A 17,552-nucleotide genomic window follows, 5' to 3' on the forward strand; every position below is an offset into this window, starting at 1 on the left:
GTTCACGGGCGCCGGCCAAATGTTCTCTGCCACTATGCAGATTAGATAGGAGATTCTCTTGAACAACTTGAAATGACTTTAAAAAGAGTTTTATAGCAATAAATACAATATGGATAAAATATATATTGCTCTTATGATTTCCTTAAAAAATACATGCAATCTAATATATCAAATGTTCTACTGCTTGAGCTCCTGTTCCTCTTATAGAATATTAGCTCAAAAGTATTGTGGCGCTCCTGCACTTAAATATAAACAGTACTGGCATTGTGTGCTCGATTGTATACACCTGTCAGTAACGGGTATGGTTGAAATAGCAGAATACACTAATTTGAATAGATATAATGTAGCACAGGATAGACATATTACAACTAATCTCAGCTGTCACTATACTCTGTTGTCCATCGAGTTGGAACGATTGACAAGGTACAGTGTTTTAAAAGTAACAGGCCTTTGTGTAGAAACACAATTTAGTGAATTACAAATACTAATTGTGAGACTAAATGACATGGCAGCATATATTTATATTTTATTTGGTTAACAAAACAGGCATGATGTTAAAGTAGGAACCAGGAAGTTATAAAGGTTTTAAAGTTATAGGCAGATCACACACCTTTGTAAACTCGCACTGTATTTTCAAACATGAAGAGAAATTGGATTTACTTGAAGGTGTCCTATTTTTAATGACACCACTGAGATAACCATATAATAAATATATCACCTCTTTTTTTTATCAGAATCTCAATCCCACCTGAAGTCTTGCCCCACCATCTCATTGAATTTGATATTAAAAGGCCAATAAAAAAAGTTCAAGAGCTGCTCAATGACTTCCCTGTCTATCTTCACATGGGTTCTACCCTTGGACTTGCCCAGGCAGCGGGGCTGGCTGCTGCTCTCGTTTCTTCAGGCAAGGGAAGTCTTTGGTTGAAGTGCTTGTCTGTGATGATGCGTTTGAGAACCAAGAAGTGCTAGATGCAGCCCAGCTACCCCGCCGGGTCCGTGATCAGCCGCTCACAATGTGGATCTGGGGGAGGCGAATGTACTGCAGCCAGTTCTCTAGGTGGGCGGATGTACATCCCTACGCAGATAGCATTCTATGAGGTGTCTACCATACCCTGGCTTTGGTTCTGGAAGGCCAACTCCTCGAAGGTGGGGATGTCCGGCTTCATGGACAGAGTGTGTGTGCAGTCTGAGATGGCTCTGGTGACTGGGTTTCGCACCACCCCAATCAGCTTGGTGTTGAGGGACATACTGGTGATGCATCTGGGAATATCTACAAAAATAAATAAACAAAACAGTACCGGCACCCAAAACGAGTACCGGCACATATTTCAGTCCAAGCCAAGCGAGAGATGTGAATTGCTATCAGTTGGTCTTTCTGGACAACCCTCGGCTCTGGTCTCAAAAGTGGGCAGAAAGTGGGAACAAATGACTCTGCAAACCAAATAAGCATGTCTCTTTTATTATTACAACCCACTTAAGAACCAAGTGACCAAAAGAACTTGGCCTTTTCCTGTCCCACCGACCTTACAGACATGAGTGATGTGATGGGACTTTGTGCTTCAGGGAGAAGTTACAGGCTCTCAGGGGCCACTTCCAGCTAGGGGCCAAACCATGTTATTAAAGAGTACTTTGAAAAGAGTACTCCTGCCAGCCACTTATATCGTGACTGAGATTCTCATAAATAAGTGCTGTTTGAATGCTACAACCTCCTATATACTGTACAGTGTACATTCATTATCGATTACTTTTTCTTAACTCCCATTGTTGATTCAAGTGCTCAAGTGGAAACCACTCCTTTCTCGAATTTGTCATTATAATCTTTTGTGGGACTTCGTTGTTCAGAAATTAATATTTTCTAAAACAAATGAGAGTACCAGTCCACCAAGCTATGAGTTGACATTATACAGTAATGCTGAGTGATGAAGGAAAGCAAGTTGACCTTAAGGCAGAAAGAGCGACATACAATGTGGGCTGCACATGGGAAAAGCTATATACACAAGGCTTGGATAACACTGCAGGGTGAAGGATACTCTGCCCACAATTGGAACAACCTTTCTTCTTTCCAGTCGCTTGCATTGTGCGTGTAGTAACGAGCCGGTGTAACTGCCAAAATGGAAGGCACTGGACTCTGAACTGAGGTCATTTTTGTCACATTATCAAGGTCCATACACATTTAGCCCAATCAGCTTTGAGAGTGTGAGGTCTATTGGTGTTGACAAGACAGTCAGGAGATGTCTTGTTCCAAGGCTGTAACATATAGCTACAGGGGGAAACCGTTCCCTCAGAATTAACTTGGGGGAAGCCATTCTAGTCAGTTTCAGCACTCGGCAGAAACGGAGATGACCAGCAGTGCAAGGACATGAGATGAAAGAAGCAGACAGGTTAATGTCGATGCACAGTTTTCTTGTTTAGTGGTAGCTCTGATGCAGCAGCGAGGTCTGGTTAGTAAAGCTAGAGTACGATGTGTTTTCTCCCTGTCAGCACCATACAATCCACAAAAGCTGAGCTAGCTCAGCTGATCAAAGCGTACTTCTCAAGTGGCACAACTGAACAGCATTGGTAAAGCACAATAACGAAATCCTCTAGATGTGTTATGTGCAGCAAAGCGCATACAGTCGTTTCAGTGTTATTTAAGAAAAATGAGACATTGAGTGACATTAATTAGGGATACTGCGAGAATCTGTTTTTTTATAGTCACCCATAGTCAGATGAACTCGTAGATACCACTTTTCGTATGCAAGTGTACCTGTAGACTTCTCGTCTTTGCGCTAACTTTAGTTAGCATTGGCTCGTGAAACTAACTTCCTTCATACTGCATGCAGAGGTGCTATCCACGAATTCTTCTGACTGGGTCATAGCTGTTATTTTGTCCTAAAAATTAATATAAGCACAAATTACAGTAGTGGCGAAGTAAAACAATCTAGACTCTGTCATCTAAATAGGCAACCGCATGATTCATAAAATCCATTGATTGTTAAAGGAAATTAAATCCTAATAAAGACAGCTCAAAGTAGAGTATCAGAACTGTGCAGATTAATGAAATTATAGCTTAAGCATACATATATTACTTCTTTGTAATAAGCAAAAAAAAAAGAAAAAGGAAAGACAAAAATAGAACCACTCACCTGTCTCACTAAAGAAAAGTTTGAAGGCCACAGAACATTTTCCCTTTGCTTGACTTAAATAAATTGTTAAAAGGCAAACATAGTGCAAGAGGTAATGGTACAATTGGATGATCAAAGTTGATGATGCAGATGTCCCGCAGCATGATCCAGGACGAGTGGGTCTATCCATTCAGAGAGGTCGGACAAACCGGTTGGCGTTTATTCAGTTATAACGTAATCAGTCCCTAAATCAAACACATTCACTGGAGGCAGCCAGGCTCCAACAGACTATCTTTACCACACTAGACAGAAAAGTATAGCCCATGAAGCATGACATTACCCCCCAGAATGGTTATCAAACTAAAAGCGAACAGAAATACACATGCCTTTTATTTTCCGGGCTGGCACTTCCACCTGTAATATAGAAGACTACTCTCTTTGATTGGTTGGGATGCCATCCTCTCCCAGTGTGTCAGTTAATTGTGTCCCCATGGCTGGCGTCTACGAAGTCTGTGAGCCAAGGACTGAGGCATCACCGTCTGGACTGAGGGCGGCTGGGCGGCCCTGCGCCAACACACTGGCAGTAACCTGGGGCAACTGTGCCACCTCGCTCACAAGGTTCTCATACTCACTGCTGTCCTCATCATCATCATCCTCCTCCTCCTCATCATCCTCTTGCCCTGCAGCCTGTCTGTCCAGGGAGTCAGAGCTGGATCCGTCTCCATTCCCCAGGTAGGGCATACTGGGGCTAGGAGCAGGGCTGGGGTTCAGACCCAGAGGACTGGGAGAAGGGTGGCCTGGAGAGCCCACAGCCTGGGGACGGGGAAGCAGCGCAGCACTGGTAGGGGAGGACAAGGAGGGGAGGAGCGAGTCATCCTGCAAGGAGAGGAGGTCTGCGTAGGAAGGGGGGTTTGCAGAGGGACCTAGCCGCTCGGGGGTAGATGGGGTGTGAAAGACCACCCTGGACAGGAGGGAGGTCTCCGGGGGCTCAGAGTTCTCCTCAGGAGTAGGACGTTGCTCAGGGTTCTGCGCCTCCTGGAGTCCTAAAGTACAGGAATAGGCATCCAGGCTAAGATTAAACGGGGATTCAATGCAAAACTAAAAACGTCCTGGTTTGTTTTTGCTTCCCCCCCCCCATCTTAAATAAAGAAATTGTATTTGCTTAATACCACGTAAAACACCTCCCCAGAAATGGTTACAGGGAATGGATAGTTGATTCAAGAATCAATGTCATGAGAGAATGAGATGGTCAGAGCAGTCAAATTCAAACCCAATTAAGTAACATACGTCTCTCCTCCTCTGCGGATTTTTGTTTCCTGAGAGCAATTTGCTGTTTGAGTTTGTTCACCTCCTCCTGGAATTTCTCTTTCACGCGTTCATTCTGCTCAACCTCTCCACATACAGCCTGAAAAAGCCAAGAAAAAGCTATCAAGAATCATATCACTATTTATCTAAAAATATATATAAAAACGCAACATACAACAATTTAAAAGATTTTACTGAGTTACAGTTCATATAAGGAAATAAATACATTAGGCCCTAATCTATGGATTTCACATGACTGGGCAGGGGTGCAGCCAAAGGTTGGCCTGTAAGGACATAGGCCCACCCACTTGGGAGCCAGACCAACCTACTGGGGAACCAGCACCCAGCCAATCAGAACACATTTTTCCCCACAGAAGGGCTTTATTACAGACAGAAATACTCCTCCGCAAGTAATACATTTTAGAATAAAGCTGTAACGTAAGAAAATGTGGAAAAAGTCAAGGGGTCTGAATACTTTCCGAATGCACTGTAGCCATGGTGTCTACCAAAACACCACATTGCTGTTAATCCAAGTATAGATGTGACTTGAAGGGTATGAATAGAACATTTGCAGGCAGTCAACTCACTTGCACTCTATCTTGTAGTGCACCGTAGACTTGAAAAATTGTTCTGATATCCTTCATCACACCGTCTTTATCAAAGAATTCAGCCCTGCAAAACATACATCCCATTTCCATCAACACATGATTCTCAATACTAAAAAAGAAACTACTTGACAGGGCCTACATGTGGGAGACACTCACCCGTGCTCTTTGATGACCTTGGCATAGTTGAGTGAGGTGTTGGGGACAGAGGAGACTTTGTATTCCTGCTGGCTGGTGGTGCCCAGGTTGGGGATGTGGAGAGTCACCCTTTGGTTGTACCTGCTGGGTGGAACCAGAGTTAGCCTGATAACACACTACAGGCAGTCTAGCCCAAAAGACCCTTAAAGCTCAGACACACTGGTTGGATTGTCAAAAGTTAGCTTGCTGACAGTACTTAGCACCTCTGAACAGAGTGTCGGCAGTCAATATCTTTTGTGTTCACACAGCAAAGACCTTGGAAGTCGTTAGCCACTCAGCCTTGTTAAAATACTCCAAACCAGAAGGTGGCAGTAGTGTTGTTTGGCAATGCATATCGTGCATATCGCTTATGTTCTAAATTCCAAACAATCTGTGCTAATGTTGCCATTTTGTAGAAAGCCCTTGTTGATACTAGCCAGACGGCCACAGCTAAATAACAAAGAAAGAAATGTAATTCAATCTCCATAATCCTGTACCGCCAGTGCCAGACCATAGCTAAATGTTTGGGGTAGCTGCCTCCAGATATGGAGACCGGACTATGGGCTAGTGGGCGTGTGTAAAGGAAAGTGGTGGGCGTGTGTAAAGGAAAGTGGTGGGCGTGTGTAAAGGAAAGGGTTGGGCGTGTGTAAAGGAAAGGGTTGGGCGTGTGTAATGGAAAGGGTTGGGCGTGTGTAAAGGAAAGGGTTGGGCGTGTGTAAAGGAAAGGGTTGGGCGTGTCCAGGAAAGGGTTGGGCGTGTGTAAAGGAAAGGGTTGGGCGTGTGTAAAGGAAAGGGTTGGCTAAAAAGGGTTGGGCGTTTAAAGGAAAGGGTTGGGCGTGTGTAAAGGAAAGGGTTGGGCGTGTGTAAAGGAAAGGGTTGGGCGTGTGTAAAGGAAAGGGTTGGGCGTGTGTAAAGGAAAGGGTTGGGCGTGTGTAAAGGGGGTTGGGCGTGTGTAAAGGAAAGGGTTGGGCGTGTGTAAAGGAAAGGGTTGGGCGTGTGTAAAGGAAAGGGTTGGGCGTGTGTAAAGGAAAGGGTTGGGCGTGTGTAAAGGAAAGGGTTGGGCGTGTGTAAAGGAAAGGGTGGGGCGTGTGTAAAGGAAAGGGTGGGGCGTGTGTAAAGGAAAGGGTGGGGCGTGTGTAAAGGAAAGGGTGGGGCGTGTGTAAAGTGGTGGGGCGTGTGTAAAGTGGTGGGCGTGTGTAAAGGAAAGTGGTGGGCGTGTGTAAAGTGGTGGGCGTGGTGAGGGTAGGCAACAACATCTCCTCCCCGCTGATCCTCAACACTGGGGCCCCACAAGGGTGCGTTCTGAGCCCTCTCCTGTACTCCCCGTTCACCCACGACTGCGTGGCCACGCACGCCTCCAACTCAATCATCAAGTTTGCGGACGACACAACAGTGGTAGGCTTGATTACCAACAACGACGAGACGGCCTACAGGGAGGAGGTGAGGGCCCTCGGAGTGTGGTGTCAGGAAAATAACCTCACACTCAACGTCAACAAAACTAAGGAGATGATTGTGGACTTCAGGAAACAGCAGAGGGAACACCCCCCCATCCACATCGATGGAACAGTAGTGGAGAGGGTAGCAAGTTTTAAGTTCCTCGGCATACACATCACAGACAAACTGACAGCATCGTGAAGAAGGCGCAGCAGCGCCTCTTCAACCTCAGGAGGCTGAAGAAATTCGGCTTGTCACCAAAAGCACTCAAACTTCTACAGATGCACAATCGAGAGCATCCTGGCGGGCTGTATCACCGCCTGGTATGGCAACTGCACCGCCCTCAACCGTAAGGCTCTCCAGAGGGTAGTGAGGTCTGCACAATGCATTACCGGGGGCAAACTACCTGCCCTCCAGGACACCTACACCACCCGATGCTACAGGAAGGCCATAAAGATCATCAAGGACATCAACCACCCGAGCCACTGCCTGTTCACCCCGCTGTCATCCAGAAGGCGAGGTCAGTACAGGTGCATCAAAGCTGGGACCGAGAGACTGAAAAACAGCTTCTATCTCAAGGCCATCAGACTGTTAAACAGCCACCACTAACATTGAGTGGCTACTGCCAACACACTGTCAATGACACTGACTCTACTCCAGCCACTTTAATAATGGGAATTGATGGGAAATGATGTAAATATATCACTAGCCACTTTAAACAATGCTACCTTATATAATGTTACTTACCCTACATTATTCATCTCATATGCATACGTAGATACTGTACTCTATATCATCGACTGCATCCTTATGTAATACATGTATCACTAGCCACTTTAACTATGCCACTTGGTTTACATACTCATCTCATATGTATATACTGTACTCAATATCATCTACTGTATCTTGCCTATGCTGCTCTGTACCATCACTCATTCATATATCCTTATCCATATTCTTTATCCCCTTACACTGTGTATAAGACAGTAGTTTTTTGGAATTGTTAGTTAGATTACTTGTTCGTTATTACTGCATTGTCGGAACTAGAAGCACAAGCATTTCGCTACACTCACATTAACATCTGCTAACCATGTGTATGTGACAAATAAAATTTGATTTGATTTGATTTAAAGGAAAGTGGTGGGCGTGTGTAAAGGAAAGTGGTGGGCGTGTGTAAAGGAAAGTGGTGGGCGTGTGTAAAGGAAAGTGGTGGGCGTGTGTAAAGGAAAGTGGTGGGCGTGTGTAAAGGAAAGTGGTGGGCGTGTGTAAAGGAAAGTGGTGGGCGTGTGTAAAGGAAAGTGGTGGGCGTGTGTAAAGGAAAGTGGTGGGCGTGTGTAAAGGAAAGTGGTGGGCGTGTGTAAAGGAAAGTGGTGGGCGTGTGTAAAGGAAAGTGGTGGGCGTGTGTAAAGGAAAGGAGTGGGCGTGTGGAAAGGAGTGGGCGTGTGGAAAGGAAAGGAGTGGGCGTGTGGAAAGGAAAGGAGTGGGCGTGTGGAAAGGAAAGGAGTGGGCGTGTGGAAAGGAAAGTGTGGGCGTGTGGAAAGGAAAGTGGTGGGAGTGTGGAAATGAGTGGGCGTGTGTAAAGGAAAGTGGTGGGCGTGTGTAAAGGAAAGTGGTGGGCGTGTGTAAAGGAAAGTGGTGGGAGTGTGTAAAGGAAAGTGGTGGGCGTGTGTAAAGGAAAGTGGTGGGCGTGTGTAAAGGAAAGTGGTGGGCGTGTGTAAAGGAAAGGGGTGGGCGTGTGTAAAGGAAAGGGGTGGGCGTGTGTAAAGGAAAGGAGTGGGCGTGTGTAAAGGAAAGGAGTGGGCGTGTGTAAAGGAAAGGAGTGGGCGTGTGGAAAGGAAAGGAGTGGGCGTGTGGAAAGGAAAGTGTGGGCGTGTGGAAAGGAAAGTGGTGGGAGTGTGGAAATGAGTGGGCGTGTGTAAAGGAAAGTGGTGGGCGTGTGTAAAGGAAAGTGGTGGGCGTGTGTAAAGGAAAGTGGTGGGCGTGTGTAAAGGAAAGTGGTGGGCGTGTGTAAAGGAAAGTGGTGGGCGTGTGTAAAGGAAAGTGGTGGGCGTGTGTAAAGGAAAGTGGTGGGCGTGTGTAAAGGAAAGGAGTGGGCGTGTGTAAAGGAAAGGAGTGGGCGTGTGTAAAGGAAAGGAGTGGGCGTGTGGAAAGGAAAGGAGTGGGCGTGTGGAAAGGAAAGGAGTGGGCGTGTGTAAAGGAAAGGAGTGGGCGTGTGGAAAGGAAAGGAGTGGGCGTGTGGAAAGGAAAGGAGTGGGCGTGTGGAAAGGAAAGTGGTGGGAGTGTGGAAATGAGTGGGCGTGTGTAAAGGAAAGTGGTGGGCGTGTGTAAAGGAAAGTGGTGGGCGTGTGTAAAGGAAAGTGGTGGGCGTGTGTAAAGGAAAGTGGTGGGCGTGTGTAAAGGAAAGTGGTGGGCGTGTGTAAAGGAAAGTGGTGGGCGTGTGTAAAGGTGGGCGTGTGTAAGGAAAGTGGGCGTGTGTAAAGGAAAGGAGGGGCGTGTGTAAAGGAAAGGAGTGGGCGTGTGTAAAGGAAAGGAGTGGGCGTGTGGAAAGGAAAGGAGTGGGCGTGTGGAAAAGAAAGTGGGCGTGTGGAAAGGAAAGTGTGGGCGTGTGGAAAGGAAAGTGGTGGGAGTGTGGAAATGAGTGGGCGTGTGGAAAGGAAAGTGGTGGGCGTGTGAAAAGGAGTGGGCGTGTGAAAAGGAGTGGGTGTGTGAAAAGGAAAGTAGTGGGCGTGTGGAGGAGTGGCTGTGTTGAAAGGAAAGTAGTGGGAGTGTGAAGGAGTGGGTGTGTTGAAAGGAAAGTAGTGGGCGTGTTGAAAGGAGTGGGCTTGTGAAAAGGAGTGGGCGTGTTGAAAGCGCTCTGCTGTAGGTTAGACAGTTTTGATTAAGCAGTGTTTTTTTTCTTCCGTTTCTTACCAGGCAACTGCGGTAAAGTGAGCTACCGTACCACGAGAGATCGGACATCTGTTTTTTTGAAGCAAGAGGATGAGCCCGAGTCTTATTTCACTGTTAGTTCTACACAAATAAAATGTACATTTTCAGTTATAAAATAGATAATCGTTTTTGATTAAAAGTTTTGTAGAATATATATATATAAAAACATAAAATAAATTATAGATTGTATCTTACATCAATGTATGTATGCATCATTTCCAATCCCCATATATATAAAATCAATCTATCTACCCCCCTTCACTTTGTGGTCCAACATGACCTCATAGGTTTGGACACACCTACTCATTCAAGGGTTTTTCTTTATTTTTTACAATTTTCGACATTTTAGAATATTAGTGAAGACATCAAAACTATGAAATAACACTTATGGAATCATGTCGTAACCAAAAAAGTATTAAACAAATAAAAATATATTTTATATTTGATAATCTTCAAAGTAGCCACCCGTTGCCTTGATGACAGCTTTGCACATAGTTCCATAGGGCGACGCACAATTGGCCCACCGATATCGTCTGGGTTAGGGGAGGGTTTGGTCGTTTGGGGCTTTACTTGGCTCATCGCAGTCTAGTAACTCCTTGTGGCGGGCCGTGTGGCTGCAGGCTGACCTCGGTTGTCAGTTAAACGATATTTCCTCTGACACACTGGCGCTGCTGGCTTCCGGGTTAAGTGGGTGGGTGTTAAGAAGTGTGGTTTAGGGGGTCATTTGATTAATAGCTCAGCAGTCTTACGGCTTGGGGGTAGAAGTTGTTAAAGAACCTTTTGGTCCTAGACATTTTTTTGTGCAATTTTCCCCATATTCCATCCTGTTCGCTTTATTTTTATAATATATTACACTTGATCTTTCTTAAATAGGTTCCTCCAAAATGGGTGTACTCTGTTGCTTCATGTGTTGTATGCGTGTTCTTACTGTGACCGTCTGTGATACTCGCTACTAGGAAGCTACTTCACACGCCTTTGCCGGACAGTAGTGCTTGTCAAGTGGGAGCGAAGGGCAATGTCCCGGTGTTGTTGCCTTTCATGCCCTCCCCATTGAGTAGTAAACTTTATGTACGCTATATAGCAGGGCTGCCCAACCCTCTTCCTGGAGATCTACCGTCCTGTGGGTTTTCAGTCCAACCCTAATTTAACACACCCGATTCTACTAATTAGCTGCTCAACAAGACCTTAAGTAGTTGAATCAGAACTGCTAAATTAGGGTTGGACTGAAAACCTACAGGACAGTAGATCTCCAGGAAGAGGGTTGGGCAGCCCTGCTATACAGTATGTTTCAATCATATTGGGCTGTAACTACCCATACTTGAAATGTTTAGCTAGCTAGCTAACATTATCATATTCACTAGCTAGCACAAGCAGCCAACACAGGCAGCCGTTCCATGGAAACTAGCTAATTCATTATAATATCAATCCTACAGTGGTTAGCTAGCTTGGAAGAAGTATTTGGTGTTGTATGCATTGTGTCTGTGCACTTAGCTAGCCACCATCCCATAGCCTAAATTGTAAATGAAGTGTGACTAGCTCATCTGTGGATTTAGCCTACAGAGAAAATTATTATGATGATGTTGTGGGGGGTTAGGGGCTCCCCCACATGGGGGTTTGTGTTCTTGACTTTGAGCCAATCAGAGTTGTTGGCCACTGACGAGCATTGTGATTCTATAAGTAGAATCGGAATGTTCGTCGCTACAGGGTCGGCATGCAGCAGGTACCGCTCGTTCTAGCAAGAGAAGGAACAGCCTCCCACTGTGATAAGTACCGATCGGCAGTGAGATTCTCGGTATGTTTCATGCTTCACCCATTGATGGCTGGTCCCCTTTAACTTGTATGTAGGGCAGCAAAATTTTACTACATTGCTTTGATTGATACTCAGATCCAATGGATCTTGTTGAGAGTTCAGAAGCTGTAAAAATCTGCTGATGTAGGGTGCCACCCACACACACACACACACACACACAAAATCCCTCCAGGCCTCGAGCAACCCACTCTGAGCCCTCAAGCCACGGACAGAGAAGCATTTAAGTACCCCAGTTTGAGTCCAACACACAAGCCTTTAATCCCTACTGACAGACCTCCCGCTGGGCAATCCATCTGACCCTACATATAGAATGGCCAGACCATAAATAGTTGTTTAATCCATGTGTGATTTATCTGAACGGTCATTCTATAAATTATATGCCTATGCACCCGAGATGCTTCCACAACTAGCAACCATTAAGGCTCAAAGGAGAGGCCACTAGTGTTCTCCTCCTCTGTGGATTCTGTGCCACTGACAACAGCTGTGTCCTTCTGTTGCTTCAGTAGGAGGTGAAAATTAAGGGCCACTTTCAAATTACAGATTCAGATTTTAGTTTCCCCTTGTGAGGACAGTGAGTCAGTTCAAAAAACTAAATTATTATTCATTCCAAGCTGGCACCTCTTGCAGACTGAAGGCAACAGAGCTGCACTTGATGGACCCGAGCTCTGATTCGCCTCCCACACACAATGACCTGGCTGCATAGGGTGAGCAACAACGTGGGAATGAACACAGAGGGAGGCTCAACAGTCAACTTCATGAACAGTGTTGGTCTGTATGTGTGGATTGTTCAGCATCGCCAATATATGCACCAGCCTGTTTGTGCATGCTGTTTGGTACAGTGTGCATACAGCTGTGCGTGGGTAGTCCTACCTGCGGTTGGGTCTGAACAGCACATACTCCAGTGCGTGTGTGGAGTTGTTTGCTGTGGAGATGAAGCTGAAGAGGAGGAAGACTAGGTCGGGCACGCCCAGGAGCTGGGTCAGCTGCTTGTGGATGATCTGTTCCCTGAACGACATCTGCTGCTGTGTGTTCCTCCTGAACCTGTACCAGCCAATAACATTCTACACAGGGGGGTGTCAAGTTCAAGAGGGTCATTAAGAAGATGCACAGACAGTGTTTAAGCTACATGTACAGACTGATCGCTAGATACTCCTGTTCAATAATGCTACTAAAGCACATACAAATAGGCCTATAATAAATACTCACTTTGTGTCTGTCTTTAAGAATTCTGTTAAGATTCTCATCATTGACTTTTCCAGCATAATCATAAAAGCTGGTGGGGAGATAAAAATAAAAAAATTCAATTTCCGCACAATAGATCTGCATTACTCAAGACTTCTGGTGGGGTGGGGCCACCTGCTGTTCACTGACAATTACATCCCTAATTTGTTGAATGAAAGTACTGTACGGTATTTGGCCTACAATGTGCATGATCAAGACAAAGCTTGCTCTCAGATTGGATAATACAGTTATGAAATATATCATTAGTCTAGGCTAATTATATTTGAGCCCATAACTTCAGTTTGCACATAAACCAATCAGTTATTTGAAAAACAGTTTTTATGAAAAATAATGTCACAAAATGTCTAAGGACAACAAATTCCATAGAATTTTAAATAACATAAAATCTTACCTAAATAGCTGTGCACAAGGTTCATGATTATGGACTTCTGTTTTTAAAAAGAACACAGCAAATACATGGTTATTAAACTTATATATAATGTTAGTCTATGGCATCCTACAGCTTTAAAAGGTGTAATCTGCAGTTTGAACAATAAAGTGGCCACACCGCCAACAATTTGGTAAACAGCGGAGGGATGGGGCTGGAGAAATGTAACCACTCTCAGACTCATGGACAGAGCTATGGATACATGGACTGGCCATCCATGATATGAACATTATAGTTTTAACCATGTTTTGAGGCTATACAGGGTTTGTTTGTTAACAATGTAAATAAAGGAGTAAACAAGCTCATATTTTGGGTTCTGATGGGTATGAAAGTTGAACTAAGGTTATGAGACATAAGTCAATAAGTATATATCATGAATTTAAACATCTGAAAATGGATGTAGCAACAGCAGATTGTCCCTTTTTTATCGTTGAGACAACTACAATTCTAAGACTTTAGCCTACAGTCTATTGTTTACAAATCCCATTTCCCAGAGACTAGCTACATAATATATTGAACAGCTGCTGTGAAGGACCCACTATAAGCAGAAAAACTACGAGACACTCCTTTTAATCTGAAACCTGACAGTCCAGTTTGACAGAATTCCACAGTAGCACGGAGCATATTCAGTCAAGACAAGCCTGGAAACAAATACGTCGGTTTCTTTGAGTTGAGTTCCCACATGTCAAAGAGTTAGGCTATCCGAGGCCTAGCTCTCGAAAACCCTTCTTCTCCGTATGTTTTCAGCAGTTACATTTGCCCATATTTGGCTCCATGTGAACTACAATACCAACACTGTTTTAACGTTTAGAAAAGTTGGTTTTCAAAACATGCTGATATGCCCCTTATCTTTCATATCTGCGAGAAAGAATCTTTCAAATAAAAAAATAAACACATACTGTAGCAGTTTTGCACAGATCAACAAGCTCTGTGTGCCTCCAGTTGATGAACTAGACTTCCTTCCCAGTTAGCTTACACACAAGATTTCAGAGCACGCTAGATAACTAATTAGCCCAGGTGGCCACCTACATCTTCAGTCTGTCTTCCGTAAACAAGCGATGTAACATGGAGATTTGGCCGTGTCGGAACTCTAACCCAACCCTATAAAAAGGTGTGTATTAAGTTAAAGCTGCACTATGCAGAAATTGCTCCACCATTTCCTGGTTGCTAAAATTCAAATAGTTTGCCTAATTTCAGTTAATGTGACAAAACAAGCAAGTATAGTGTAGAGAATCATTGTACCATCTAAACTGCAGTGAAATATATTTTCCATAACCAAAAATATTGCATTTTCAGCTGTTTGAAATAAAAGATACTAAAATGAAACTTAAGAATGGAAAGTATAGAAATAGTGCAGATCTACCAATTCTTAGACTTGCATTCAACGAGAATGACAGATTTATAACTAATTTCTTTGTAAATTTAGTCAGCTCACCTGAAAAGTTCAATATTCCAGCTTTAACATTTTGTTTTTTGAAAACGATTTCTTGCTGATACGAATTATATGTTCCTTATGTTTCCAAAAACGCACCGCAAGCAATGCGTATGAATTTGTTGAGCAAGCGTTGGGGCTCTTAACAAAACTCCCCTGGTTAGAATATACTATTGTCAATAGGTGCTGAAGCAGTTCACTTCTATGAATGGGGAATCCAAGATCTTACCTACTACTTGGAGGAGTTCAGCACTGCTGATCTGTGTATCACTGATGCTGACAGTTTCCTCTTGCCTTACTTCTCCTAAAAGGAAGCCCTCCTGTAGGAGCAAAAAGTTGTTTCTAATGACAAAACGTGGCAGAAAGGCAACTACTAATACTACAACAAATACTGTTTGAGGCCTGACACTGATCAAGCTCTGGCTACAGACAGTCAAATCAAGTCATGTGTCAAATGTCAGGTGAAACAGCAGCATCGACGCTCAACTCTGTTTGCTAACAGGTGTAAATCCAGTTTTCTATCAAATGGTAAACAAAAACCGTTGTGGCTTGAATGCACGCTGATTGACTTGATTTTTGTTTATAAGCTTATCAGAATTCACATCCTAGTTGTCCAACAAACTTGCTAGCTAGCTCGCGAGACATGTAGTGACAGTGCTAGAAAATTACTTCACAATACTTTACTTTTCAGAAAAATTCATCTAACACTAGGCAAGATATGTTGTATATTAGCTAGCTAGCTAGCTAACATAGAGCGGAAAAAACAAAACAAATCTCAGCTCTACCTTTCTGATGACTTAACCAATGCAACTGTGCTATCTGTGACAACGTTAGCCAGCTAGCTAATTTGTAATATTTAATGTGCATAATGTGATGCAATTGCACATTTTCGTAATATTGTTAGCCAACTAACTAGCTAGCTACATATAACTACATCGGTGTTGTAAAGTCGACACCACTGAAAGTCCACCCTAAGTATTACAGACTAGTTAGCAAATGTCTTGCTGTAGTGATGGCACGTAGCTAGCTAACTACTAGCGAACGTTAGCTAGCAACAGGAAGATGACACTGGGAAACCCACTGAGTTTATGCCCGAGAATAAAGTCCAAATATACACCCAAGTTGCAATTAAACAAATGTATGCACTCTCTCCTAATTCATTCAAATGTCCCCGGTACTTACATGATCAGAGTTGCTGTTAGCGCTGTGATAACACACAGAACTAAAAGTATAGCCCGAAATGGAAGCCGCCATGATGGAAACATCCCCATCTATCCCACCACCCACTGCGTTTGCACGCACGCTCCTCTCGGCGTAAACATCCTGGGGAACTTCTCTTTGGGTGTATGATTTGGTGTGTATTATTATACCGATAGCGCAGATAGCTTACTTTACGTGGACTAACTATTAATCTAATTTAAAACATACTAATATGTGCACATGCAAGTTGATGAATACGTTGTCATTGTGAATGCGTTTGTTACTTTGATAGTTTTAGTTTATACAGTATTTTTTTAAACTGGGATGATGCGTACCAGAGGGAATTGCAGATATTTAAAGACATTAGAGACGTGAGATAAGATATAGTCATTATGTGTATAAATTGTTATGTGCAGCTCTATCAACTTTGGATCCGTTTTTTTCAGAAGGGTTGAACATTAATTTGCCTACAAACCTTTTACGTTCATTTTGCCTGCAACACTTTGCACCGGTGAACTACCTACTACAGTATCCAGCTACAAAGGACACATTATGGTCACAACGTTGCTACAGTTGTAATTGTTCTGTACTGTGCCCCATCTCTATTTCCCAAGGTTTCGAGAAGAGAGTATGGACCGTGTGCTGCGGGTGGATGGAAAAAGAGGAAAACACAGAAATCTCTGTCATACTTGATATTGGCGAGGGGAATGGCATCCTCTTAATTGAGCTGGTAGGCTTTGAACTAAAATTTGAAGGTGTGTAATTACTATGATGTAAAAATGCCAATTAGGCCTACACACCTGTAGCATATATGACAACATTAGCTCGTACCTTTGCATGACATGTTCTTTATGCATTCAGATTTTCCACAGGAATAGATACTTCTGTAGCCTCTGTAGAACTTCAAGAAATGTACTGCAGACAGAAGACTTGTCTAATGTGGAAGTCAAGGTAAGTCCTACCTGCTGTGTGTGTAGACATGCTAATCACTACTGTAACAGTATTGTATTAACTGCTGTTTCACAGTACAGTAGCAGGCTAATAGCTTTGTTATCACATAGTAATGGAGTTGAGCGGTTTTCAATAACAAAAATAAACTTTTTAGTGTTTTAGTCGTGTGTATACCGGCAATTGTACTGTGCATGGTTACAGCAGATGGTATACTTAACAGTTGGTGGCACTATTGGACTGTATTGTGCATAGACCTATACACAGACACCTTGACATAGGCTTATGCTCCATACAGCATGCTATGGGGGGGTATGATATTTATACCTCTGTAACATTACCACTCATCATTATTCACAATTAATTCAGGACTATGCGTATTCACGTTAGCATCCACATTAATGTAGGAGTGTTTAGAAACATATTATATTCTTATTTACAATAAAAGTACTACAAAATGACACAATACATTATTTATCATTAATTTCTATTGGGCACAAAATAATCTGAAACACAACCAAAACTAACAACAAATGCATCTAACAAGTTTGTAGAGTCACTCGCTTGATATAATCATTGCGTGCTAGGAATATGGGGCCGAATACTACACTTTTGACTACTATAATACACTTATAAGTGAATTTGTCCCAGAATTGTTATTTGTTGCGCAATGAATGGGCTTATAAAAGCACATTTCACTCCAGTACCAGCTTTTTGAGGAGCTGCTCTTGGGTTTTCTGACAAGTGATAGGCCATTCCACTCCTCAAACTAGGTTCTGTCGGCTGCGCATGTGTGATAAATAAGACGTATGACGATTTACGAAAATACACACATGCCAATTTAATTAAACTAAATTAACCTATAGAACCTATAGATTGATCATGTATTTTTTGGTGGCTAACTGATTAACTGTTCACCATTTACATCCCTAGTCACCAA

The 17,552-nt window shown here is 43.4% G+C and overlaps 2 protein-coding genes across 2 annotated transcripts in view; one reads left to right on the top strand and one right to left on the bottom strand.

The window, feature by feature from the left end:
• Positions 1-501: 501 nt before the first annotated feature.
• Positions 502-15,783, bottom strand: LOC112253071 (BRISC complex subunit Abraxas 2). Its single transcript, XM_024424960.2, has 9 exons — positions 15,647-15,783; positions 14,694-14,784; positions 12,997-13,033; positions 12,570-12,636; positions 12,234-12,424; positions 5,174-5,293; positions 4,997-5,081; positions 4,392-4,509; positions 502-4,147 (listed from the first exon to the last, which is right to left on the bottom strand). Exons 1-9 carry the CDS (start codon positions 15,716-15,718, stop codon positions 3,606-3,608), a joined length of 1,323 nt encoding a protein of 440 aa, XP_024280728.2. The 5' UTR covers positions 15,719-15,783; the 3' UTR covers positions 502-3,605.
• A 495-nt stretch (positions 15,784-16,278) lies between these two features.
• The window catches only part of LOC112253070 (protein FAM53B), a 40,960-nt gene continuing 39,686 nt past the window's right edge, over positions 16,279-17,552 (top strand). The window contains exons 1-2 of the mRNA XM_024424958.2: positions 16,279-16,394; positions 16,526-16,615. The gene's annotated coding sequence lies outside the window, so the exon portion shown is untranslated. The remainder of the gene's footprint in view (positions 16,395-16,525; positions 16,616-17,552) is intronic.

Source organism: Oncorhynchus tshawytscha, linkage group LG06 (genome assembly GCF_018296145.1).
Source record: "Oncorhynchus tshawytscha isolate Ot180627B linkage group LG06, Otsh_v2.0, whole genome shotgun sequence".
NCBI lineage: Eukaryota > Metazoa > Chordata > Actinopteri > Salmoniformes > Salmonidae > Oncorhynchus > Oncorhynchus tshawytscha.

Coding starts and splice junctions, on each gene's coding strand:
- LOC112253071 (XM_024424960.2), bottom strand. CDS start 15,718: ATGGCGGCTTCCATTTCGGGCTATACTTTTAGTTCTGTGTGTTATCAC. Junction 13,034..14,693: donor TGAACTCCTCCAAGTAGTAG/GTAAGATCTTGG, acceptor TTTTAAAAACAG/AAGTCCATAATCATGAACCT. Junction 12,637..12,996: donor CCTTGTGCACAGCTATTTAG/GTAAGATTTTAT, acceptor TCTCCCCACCAG/CTTTTATGATTATGCTGGAA.